The sequence below is a fragment of the Lacerta agilis genome, chromosome 6, assembly GCF_009819535.1.
Source record: "Lacerta agilis isolate rLacAgi1 chromosome 6, rLacAgi1.pri, whole genome shotgun sequence".
Taxonomy (NCBI): Eukaryota; Metazoa; Chordata; class Lepidosauria; order Squamata; family Lacertidae; genus Lacerta; species Lacerta agilis.
The window spans coordinates 94,472,165-94,483,565 of NC_046317.1; the positions used below are offsets into that span (position 1 = coordinate 94,472,165).

The window sequence follows — 11,401 nt, forward strand, 5'->3', positions numbered from 1 at the left end:
ACCAGAGCATGCCAGGCACGCCTATCTTTCACTGCATCTCGCAGTTTGGCCAAACTCATGCTAGTAGCTTCGAGAACACTGTCCTTGAAGTTACTAAAGTGCTTTTAGCAGATGTGGTGTCTTCGGTGGGGGTCCCTGCTGTCTGGGACAAAGGGTGCTATTCAAAACAGCCTTGTTGGCGCCTCCACAAGCCCTGAAGGCTGACCTTCCCATTGACTTCACAACTTGCATCATGCAAGAGAATGTGAGGTCCACGGTTACAGCCCCAGGACCCTGGGTCCAAATGCTGTTGTTGCTGCTGAGAAATAGCCCCAAAGGGCTTGTGGGTGACCCACTCTTGGCCTGGGTGGCCCCCAGGGGAAAGAGCTGGCTGGTAGCAACTCTGGCGCAAGAGGAAGTGTGCCGCAAGCAGAGAGGTGGTTGGGATTCTGTCAGGTGAAGGAAAGTTTTGACTCCAGAGGTAATTTCCCAAACTGTTCCTGGCAAGAGGAGTGGAACAGGGCTCCCTGGCAAACTCTCCTTCTCTGGGGTTTTTGAAGGAGAGGTTGGATGGCCATCTGTCAGGGATGCTTTAGCTGTGAGTCCTGCCCTGCAGAGGGTGGACTAGATGTCCCTCGGGGGTCCCCTCCAACTCCACAACTCTCTGATTCTATGATTCTATGAGTGCTGGTGAGCTAAAAGAAAGAGAGGCTGCGTGTGACCCAGGAAACCAGTAGTCTTTTCCATGAATTTGTCTTTCAAAGCCGTTTGGGATGGTCCCTGTTCCCTGTACAGCAGTGAGTCCCATAGTTCAACTCTGTGCTGCCTGAAGAAGTGAGTGAGTGAGGAAGGATGGAGCCTGCTCCTTGTGCTTTGGTAGGGGCTGGTCTGCCCCCAGACAGACAGTGGCCATGGGGGTGGGGGACAGGGAGAGAAGGCAAGGAAGACCCCTTGCTGGTAGGACAGTAGCTACCTCCCCCTACCCCTCCCCTGCTGCCCAACCTCCGGAGAATCCGAGGGGGCCTCCTGCTCAAGTGAGTTTCAAGCAGGCAGGATTCCACCGTTCCATCCAGATGAGACTTCAGAGAGAAATTATACTCTTTTTTTAGAAACACGCCTCTTCGAAAGCATGCTTTGGCTTGCAATGTTTATTTTGAAGAGAGAGAAAACACCCATCTGGAACTTTCTCCACGTCAGCTTCCTACGAAATAGACACACACACACACAAACAAAATTTTGCTTACTGCTTCCTGGAAATTAAGTTTCACAGGGAAAAAACCGATCTGGACCAGGTGCCAACAGCAGTGACTGGCTGTGACCCGCCCAGCTTCTGTCCCAGCCCAACCCAGGGGAGGGAGGGAGGGAGGGAGGGAGGAAGACTATATCTGGCTGCTGATCATAGCCCTGAGCACCATTCAGAGCACCTCCCGGCAGGAGAACTATGAAGTCCGCCAGGTTCTCCTTCTTCTCCGTGATGGGTCCCTTCTTCATCCTGTGGGCTCAGCTGCCGTCGGTGCCCGCCCCATGTGAGTTTGGGTATTACTTGGAGGGGTGACGAATTGGGGAGGTTTGGGGATGGTGGGGAGCATCCTTGATGAGCTGTGATTCCTGCATCATGGGGGGTTGGGACAGCTGTCCTTTGGGGCTCCTTCCAGCTCTGTGATTCTATGAGGGGCATGGCCTTGACTGGTGATAGCATGCCAGGGTGACGTGGAGCCCCTCTGCCAGGGCTAAGCCTGGCTTGAATTTGAGGGATTCCACCTCCCTCCCCACAGGAAGCAGCTGTAGCCCTTTGCCCAACATCTCCAAGAAGCCTGGGCATGAAGGTGACTCTCACTTGCTCAGAGAACCTCTCACACACCCTTGTGAGACGCCGCACACACCCTGAAGTTTTGCTGGGTGGGTGGACAAGCCCTGAATTTGAAGGTCTACCTGCCTGAATGTTTCAGGTTGGTCCCTGATGGTCAGCAGCAGCTGATCCGGGAGCTGCCTCCCTTGGGCCAAACAAGCAACAAGGCTTTGGATTTGCACCGTTGAAATTCACTTCTGTGCATTGACCGTACGAAACTGTGTGATGGTTATTTGGGACTTGGGCAGGGCAGGGCAGGGTTCAAAAGCGGCAAAATTCAGGAGCTTCAAAGGGGAACTTTGATTGTAGTCTTCAAATGAAAAAGCCCGACCTCAAATTCTGGTCAGAGTGGAGGAGAATCTGGCTCATGAGAGAGATGAAGAGCTGCAGGCAGATATATGGCTGACTAGACAGGCAATGGCAAAAGTTTATGATGTCCTTTCTCTCTTTAAAAGAAAGGGGGGGACACAACAAAGGCTCTTTCGCCACCTTCACCCTCTAAGCTGCTGAAACGGGTGGGCTTGTCCACACTTCCAAAAGTCGTGCCTAGAAAGCACAGCTCTTTAGCACTAAATCAAAACAAACGGCAATCCATGAGAAACCCCATTGCCATTCATCCTGATTCAGTGCTAAACCACAGGTTTTCCGAGGGGAACAGTGAGGCAAACAGACGTGAGCCCCAAGAGACGTTTGGGGGCTCTTCCAGAAGTGGGTTTTTGCATAGGAGGGCTGTAGGCAGATTCTTGGACTGTGCATTGAACTAGAATCATGGAACTGTTGGACTGGACCCTCCAGGGTCCTTCAGTCCACCTCCCTGCATTGGAGAAATTACATTTAAAGCATCTATAACAGACGGCCACCCAACCTCTGCTTTAAAAACCCCAACAGCTCTTACCGCTAGAAAGTTCTTCCCTAAGGGGACCACCCAGCTGTTGCTGTGCTTCTGGCTTCCGTCAGTGGACCTTGAGGCTCTAGCAGAAACAAAGGAGCCTCTGCAAGCCTGAGGTTTGCCCCTGCCAGGTACAGCCCATCTCTGAGCAGAGGGAGGTGGAGGTGCTGGAGATGGTGGTGGGCAAGGGCATGAGGGTCCTGGAAGAGGAAAGCCAACTCCAGCACCCTCTGACTTGCAAAGGAGCCTGTGTCTAAGTGTCTGCAAGTTGTGTCTTGTGGGGGGGAAAGGGAATGTTCAGGAAGCCAAGCAATGAATCACGCGGCCTTTGATACTCTAGAAGGAGTGGAGCCTGGGTCAGGGGGTGGCCGGGTGTTGAAATCCTATGCGTCTCCCAAGGTCCCAGCCCATGTTCAGATGGAACAGATGATGTCAGCCTCCTTGGAGCAAAAGACAAATGACTCACGGGTGCCCGGAGCCTGCCCTTTCAGAAGGGCGATGATCCCTAGAAAAGCTTCCGGCAGGCAGGGAGACTTCCATACTGGGGCAACACACACTGGAAGAGTGTTGTGTATCCGCCACCTGCATCCACTCTAGGTGGCGGGAGGTTCTCCTTTTGCATTCTTACAACTGGTTTTCCTGCATTCCTGTGGGCTCGGTGGAGTGTGTGAATAATCCTTGCTTGTCTAATGGTGCCATGTGGCTGCCCTCCAGGTTGGCATAGCGACATCAAGTTTCCTATTGTTCTCACCTTTGGCCCCCTCCCATTTTTCCATGCCTCTGGTGCCAAAAAAATAAATGAGATTCTCTCTCTCTCTCCCTCTCTCTCTCTCATTCATCAGACAACCTGATCATGCAATGCCCCACCTCAAACCCTTCTCCTGCCTTCCTGCCCTGTCCCAGATCCAGTCCCAACTCCTCTCTCTCTCTGGGTCTCTCTGCTCTGCTCTCCCGAGAGGTCCTTGCCAGTCAGGGGTGTAGGAAGGGGGGCAGTGGGGGTGGTTCGCCCCGGGTGCCCTCACTGAGGGGGTGACATTTGGCCCGCCATCCGCCCTTGACTCCCAAGCCTACCCCAACCCATCGGGGTAAGGGGCAGAGCTATGCCGCTTTGCCGCTGGCATTTCCCCCTTCCCCCTTTGTTTTGACAGCTTGGGGGAGGCTTGGGAGTCGCGAGTGGGTGGCGTTGAATGTCCTCCATGGGCAGCTCGCTCGGCCCCTGGCTGCAGGGCACGGGCGCCGCTCCGGGCACCCGAGCGGCTATCCCACGCCTGGGAGGGCACACTCCGTGCCCCACCCACCTCAGGAGTGAGCCCGCCCTGGGCAGCATGGGCATATGCTCTGCCGCTGTTGCCAGTCACCTCCAGCCCCTCCATCATTGGATGCCTGAAGGTCTCTCCCTCTCCCTGTAGATATGGCATGGGAAGAGCGGAAACAGAGGAGTCAGCCACTGGTCCATCTAGCTCAATACTGTCTACACTGACTGGCAGTGGCTTTCCATGTTTTCAGGCAAGGGAATGATTCCTAGCCCTACCCAGTGATGCCATTGGAGGTTGGACCAGGGTTTTCTTCGCTCTAGCTACATTCCTTGTCTTCCTTGTAAGCTGCTTGGAGGTTGCGCTGCAGTCGAGCGCTGTACGAATTCTGTTGACTCAAGAGAGATCAATAATGCAGTTTCAGACGTGTGCAGCACCTTCCCAAAGGACTCTGACCGGTGTGGCGACCCCAAACCGCGCTTCTTCTACAACTCCACCTCCAAGGCGTGCGAGCCCTTCACCTACAGAGGCTGCTCGTGGTACCGCAACCGCTTTTACACCATCGAAGAATGCCAGCGCTACTGTGGGGTGATTGGTGAGTGGGGGTGAGAGGTGGGGTGGGCCCAGCTGTGGGAAAGGACCCCGACCCTCTTGACTGACAGACAGACACCCACCCACCCAGGCATCTTGAAGCACAGGGGGCCCTTGGGACCTGACTGGGGGGAGTGGGGGTCCTGAACTTCTTCACCTGCTCCGCCCCTGTGCCATGTAGATGTGGTCGTGCATAGATGTGGCTCAAAGGGTCGCCCCACTCATCCCAGCATCCCAGAGTAGAGGGCCAGGCCTGACTGGGACCCATCACTCAGCATCCTCTTAGAAGCCCTTCCTTACGGAGGGGGGAGTGGGAAAAGGCGAGGAAACACACTAGGGGTGCGTGAAACTCTACAGCAGGGGTGTCAAGCACAAATTCATCGGGGGCCGCATCAGCAGTTTGGTCACCCTCAAAGGGCCGGTTGTATCTGTAGGACTATGTGTCCACTCTTCATTATCATAAATTATTGTCACTGCATTCAATTATTACTGTTTTTTGTAATAATGTCGCGCGTGCGCACTCTGTTGCTGGACTCCCGCTGCTGCTGCCGCCGCAGCGACTTTGCGAGTCCGCCGGATGAAAAGGCGGCTTGGGGGCAGCTGCCGATCGCGCGCGGCAGCCCCCCCAGCCGCTTTTTCACTCAGAGGGCTCGCAAAGTCGCTGCGGAAGCGGCAGCAGCAGCGGGAGCCCAGCAACGGAGTGCGCACGTGTGACATTTTGCGCGTGCGCACTCAGTCCTGACGTTGCGTCGTGACATCACGATGCAACGTCACAACGCCCCGCCCTCAGGGGGGGTGCCTCCTCCGCGCTGCCGCCCCAGGCGGCGCGGAGCCTCCCTCCGCCCCTGTGGCCAGCGGCGGCTACACGGGCCACATGATGAGGTCTGGCGAGCCGGATTCGGCCCGCGGGCCTTGTGTTTGACACCCGTGCTCTACAGGGTGTGAGAAAGTTGACAGGGATTGCTTCTTCTTCTTCTCCAAAACTTCATGGAGTCAATGGTGAGAGATTCAGGGCAGACAAAGGGAAGGGTTTTTTTTTGCACACAGCAAATAGCTGAAATATAGAATTTGCTCCTGCAAAAGGGATTGACAGCCACCAACCTGGAGGGCTTTAAGGACTGAGCAAATCCATGGGGAGGATGAAGCTACTAGCCACAAGGTCCATGCACGACCCCCACCCCCCGTTGATGGGGAGAGTCAGGGCTGCTCAGATGTCCTTCCTGCAAGCTTCTCCATTGGGGCAAATATCTGGGGTGGCAAATATCTGTTGGCCTCTGTAAGAACAGGAGGCTGGGCTAGATGGGCGCAGAAACCAGGATCCTTTAGAGATCTTAGGAGGGCTTTTCTCCATCGTTGATGAAACCTCCCCACCTCCTTGCACCCACCATTCTGCCCCTTTTGGGAACGCCCCTTCAAGCTGAAGACCCACGATCAGGGGCTGCAGAACAGCGGCCCACGGTCCCCTCCACATCACACCCGACAACAACCCTGGTTTCGCTCTCTGTGTTGCAGAAAAGCCTGGATCCTGCCTCCCGAGTCCCCGGAACGTCACCCTGGAGTGCTTGGCCGGCTGCCTTCATGATGGAAACTGCCCTGGGGAAGAGAAGTGCTGCTCCTATGGGTGCACCTTGCGCTGCTCTCAGCCCATCAAAGGTGAGACCCAGAGGTTGCTGGGGGTGGGGGGTGGGACTACTGGTACCCGTCAGAGAAGTGGCATCTGTCAGGGATGATTTAGCTGTTACTCATGTGCTCTCAGTAGTAATGTACGGAAGTGAGAGCTGGACCATAAAGAAGGCTGATCGCCGAAGAATTGATGCTTTTGAATTATGGTGCTGGAGGAGACTCTTGAGAGTCCCATGGACTGCAAAAAGATCAAACCTATCCATTCTCAAAGAAATCAACCCTGAGTGCTCACTGGAAGGACAGATCCTGAAGTTGAGGCTCCAGTACTTTGGCCACCTCATGAGAAGAGAAGACTCCCTGGGAAAGACCCTGATGTTGGGAAAGATGGAGGGCACAAGGAGAAGGGGACGACAGAGGATGAGATGGTTGGACAGTGTTCTCGAAGCTACCAACATGAGTTTGGCCAAACTGCGGGAGGCAGTGAAGGATAGGTGTGCCTGGCGTGCTCTGGTCCATGGGGTCACGAAGAGTCGGACACGACTGAACGACTGAACAACAACAACATGTGCTCTCAATAATGCTGGGCAGCTGTGAGACCAGAGTGGTGCTTCTGCGGCTGGAGCAAGCACTAGAAGTTCTGCTTTCCATAGAGTGTGAGACTAATTCTCAGGGTTGTGGGTTCAAGCCCCACATTGGGCAAAAGGTTCCTGCGTTGCAGGGGGTTGGACTAGATGACCCTCGGGGTGCCTTTCGACTCGTTTCCCAGTCTAAACAGACTCAATTCCCTCAATCTGCCCTGAATCTTCCACCAGTTTTACTGGACGAACCCATCAGGTTCTAGGATTATGAGAAAAGGAGAAACCGACCTGTTTTCTCCCCACATTCTGTCATGTCACCTCTTACTGACTTCCCCCACCCCGAAACTAAACAGGCTCGAATGTTTCATTTTTTTATGATTTTCAATTCTATACATTTCAATAATTTTACAATCATTTTAACATTTTGAAATGAGACTTCCTTCCCCCTCCTTCTGCAGTTCCTTAAATTTATTTTTTATATTTTCTGAATATTCCAAATTAACTTAACTTACGCATTTATTCATCTACTTTAATAATAATAATAATTATTATTATTATTATTATTATTATTATTTCTACTCTGCCATCTGGCTGGGTTTCCTCAGCCACTCTTGGCGGCTTCCAACAGAAGGTTAAAATTACAATAAAACATCAGTCATTAAAAACTTCCCTAAACTCTTATAAAACTGCAGGTTATTATAATAATCCTGCCAATGTTCTTATCTGTTTACAGTTCATTTGTAAATATTCAATAAACAATTTCCATTCTTTTATTAAAAGTTTGTTATCTTGATTTCTTATTTTTCCAGTAAGTTTCGCCATTTCTGCATATTCGAAAAAAAAATGTAACCATTCTTCTTTCGCTGAGACTTCTTCTGCTTTCCATTTTTGGGCAGGTAACATTCTTCCCTCTGTAGTCGCATACATGAATAAATTTCTATACAATCTGGGTAGTCCTATCACTATAATTCCCAAAAGGAATTATGGCCCCAAATGTTTCGACCTTTCTTCACAGGGGAGTTGCTCCACCCCTTTCCTCCTTCCGAATTCTCTTTTTTTTTTTTTTATAAGAATTTATTGACATTTTTACTTATAACAACATACAACCTTAACCACACCTACATTTATACACATACAAAACAAATACAATTACACATCTATTACAAAAATTGCCATGATTTTTCTTCTTAATTAGACATCTCAAAAAAAAAATTTCTTTTTCCAATCTTGACAGTTGACTTCCCCTGCCTTTTCACCTTCGAGTTTATATCCATAATCTACTTTTTAACCTCTTCATTTAAAAAATTAAACTTAATTATATATATAAAGTAAAACATTCATCTTAATCTTCATCTTAATCTTAATCGTCTTAATCTATAAACTTAAACCACTTAAATTGACTTTATTTATACTACATCCTCATCAATCCTCACAAATCGTCCTCATCAAATCTATCTCTTCTATCCTTTGAACTGCTGCTAATAACATAAAAACTTGAAATATCTCTTTTCATGTTCAAACAAATAATAAAACAAACTATTGTTGACAGTGTTCACCCTCCAATTTCAAAATACCCTAACAGATTGCTTTAGATTTTACTTAATACTTCACCCCACACCCCCTCTGTCCATTCTTCTTCTCCTGATGGCATCAGCACTGAACTTCCATGCAACTTCCCTCTCCCAACGTCCACAGATCCAGGCACAGTCCAAAGCTCTCCTTGCCACGAGCTCCGAGGTATCCAACTCTCCCTCTCTCAGCTTCTCCGGTTCTTTGTAGCATTCCTTTTCTTCTTGTAAATACCTTAATTCTCTGTCCCTGGCCCCCGAGCTCACACCTCGGGGACTGGATATAGCAAATCTTGACATCGCCTTGGGACTGCCACCCCCAACAAGCGAATTTCTTCTCCGAAGTAGCTCATTCATTTCTTCCCATCTTTCCATCCATCCTCTCAGCTCTTTGACAAGATTTTCTTCCAAAGTGTCAAAAGTTTTGTTAGCCTCCTCTGTGGGCAGTTGGTTCCATTTCAGACCCCCACACAAGACTTTAACTTTTCTGTAAATTAGTTCCACCTTCAAGGCAGTGAGCCTTTGTTCATCTGTTAGTCCAGAGTTCAATACCAGTTCAAGGACGAAACCCAGCATACTGGCAGAGGAGGAGGAAGTGGGTATCATATTTCTTCTCCTGTCTCTTTGTTCGTCGCCATTTTCCTAAGCTGGAGCGCAAACACCGCAACTTTAAATAGAGATATTTTCCGCTAGTTAGCTTCCCAAGAAAAAAGTTTGCCAGTCTCATGTATCGATTTTAGATACTTTATAACCAGTTCTGTGGCAGCAATCCCTCAAATTGGTTAATTTCTTAGGCTCGAAGGGAGGGAGGCAGGCTGCCTTTCTCCTTCCCCCCGGATCGTTCCAAAAACACGATTTCTGCCAAGATTATTTACTCACGACCACCGGGTTCCTTTAGCTCCATTCTTCACAGGTAGAACTTAGACGCTCACCGCGGGCTTTGCCGCCGCATTTGCATCCCGGTTGGGGCATATCCCCGTAAGCCCGGCTCCGTTGTCCCTTCACCCCCACTCCCCCTTTACAGGGGGGCAGGGGAAGGGTTCGGAGCCTCCGCGGGCGCAGCCGGGGAGCCCAGGGTGCGGGACGCTCTTCCCGCACCCCAACCGGAGCCGCGCGCTGCGGTAGCTCGGCTCCTAACCCCCGGGATGGACAAGGCGCTTCAGACCCGAAGCAGCCTTCGACCACCCAGCGATGGCGTCGCCGCCGGAAGCCCCTCCTTCCGAATTCTCACCGGGAACGTAGTCTGGGACTCTCTCACACACGGCTCTTCCTTCCTCTCCCTTTGCCACCCCAGATATTTGCAAGATGCCTCCAGATTACGGTGCCTGCCATGGCAAGTTCCGGAGGTGGCATTACGACGAGAGTGACCAAAAGTGCAAGAAGTTCACCTACAGCGGCTGCCTCGGCAACGAGAACAACTTCAAGAAGCGCAGGGAGTGCCGGGCCAGGTGCAAGCCAGCAGGTGAGCAGGCTGGAGACCCAGCAGGGAAGGGGGGAAGAGGGCTATCGAAGGCTGCTAGCCAGGGTGACTAGGCTATAGGTTAAAAGAGAAAAAATGGCCAGCAGAAATACGAGACCAAAAAGGATTACAATTATCAAGGGATAATTTTTAAAAATATATATATTTGGGGGGGGGGGAATTGAATTTAAAAAAAAAATGTTTGAAAATGGCTGCTCCGAAGGTCTTATCTTACTATCCTAGGGATTATATAGCTATATATGAAATTTCATGCATATCGGTTAATATCTTGACCCTCCTCCACCAAAATAGCTGTTTACTTGGCTGTTTTCCTATGCCGTGAAGGCTGAAATTTCAGTTCAGAGAGCACTTACTGTTCCCAACCCCAACTCTGTGGAAAGCCATCTAATTAGACTTTAATTTGATTTTGAGATGTTTTTAGGAGGTAATTTAATTATTGTTTGATTTTATACCAGTGTTATGTATCTGATGTTAGCCACCCTGAGCCCGACTTTGGCTGGGGAGGGTGGGATATATAAAAAAGTTTATTATTATTATTATTATTATTATTATTATTATTACTATTACTATTATTACTTGTTATTATTCCTTTGTAAGAAAATATGAAATAACGTAAAGCCATTTTTGCGGGGGGGGGGGATCAATGGGGGAGTTGACAAGAAATTTTCTGCACCGGGTACCACCTGACCTTCCCATGCCTCGGGGGGGGGGGACAAAAAAAATTGCCCCCAGGTACCAATTTACCTTGCTACGCCCCTGACTGCTGGATCCTATGATCCACTTCCAGTTGACTGCAGAGAAGCCATTCCTCAAAGGCACAAAAGTGTAGAAGCCGCCTTAGCTGGGCAGGAGCCCCCGGTGGCACAATGTTCTGACAATGCTTTCCTCTTTTTCCAGGGTCCTCCTAAGTCTTCCTCGCTCACCCACTGCCTGGCCCAAGGCCCTCGACCTGGCCAGCCTGCGATGGCCTCGTGCGAGAACAGACGGGCCCCCCAGCATGCATTGCACAGACAATCCGGGTGTATGAACCAATCAATCAATGTTTCCGTGAAGTGATGACAAACGTCTCCGCTGCTGCAAGAAACTTCCTGGTGGTTGACATGTGCTTCTCCCAAGGGGATGTGGCATTGCTCCCAGTGGGGTGCAAAGGACTGTCTGCATTCTCCAAGAGTTTGCACCCTTCTTCGTATGCATGTGCATGCTCTGCAAATGCCGGCATGTGGCAAATGAAGCCAGGCAGCCAATGGCACTTGCAGAAACTCTGGTATGAACTGGAGGAGGAGGAGGAGGAGGAGGAGGAGGAGGAGGAGGAGGAGGAGGAAAGTGAGCTCTGGCTTCCTTGCTGCCACCTCACTTGAGAGCTTCCTGAGCGCTTCTCCCCACTAGCCTGTTCTTCCACAAAAGCACACACAACTGGAGAGCTCACAGAACCATAGAATGGTAGAGTTGGAGGGGACCCAACACCATGAAGTGCAGGAATCACAGCTAAAGCATCCCTGACAGAAGGCCAGCCAACATCTGCTTAAAAACCTCCAGTGAAGGAGTCCACCACCTTCCACCCTCCAGCAACTCTTACCATCAGAAAGTTCTT

General features: G+C 50.6%; 1 protein-coding gene across 1 annotated transcript; it reads left to right on the forward strand.

Annotated features, from left to right (window-relative positions):
• The first annotated feature begins 1,405 nt into the window (after nucleotides 1-1,405).
• Nucleotides 1,406-11,077, forward strand: LOC117049186 (fused toxin protein-like). Its single transcript, XM_033153901.1, has 5 exons — nucleotides 1,406-1,505; nucleotides 4,389-4,565; nucleotides 6,074-6,214; nucleotides 9,625-9,792; nucleotides 10,708-11,077. Exons 1-5 carry the CDS (start codon nucleotides 1,421-1,423, stop codon nucleotides 10,716-10,718), a joined length of 582 nt encoding a protein of 193 aa, XP_033009792.1. The 5' UTR covers nucleotides 1,406-1,420; the 3' UTR covers nucleotides 10,719-11,077.
• The last annotated feature ends 324 nt before the right edge of the window (nucleotides 11,078-11,401 follow it).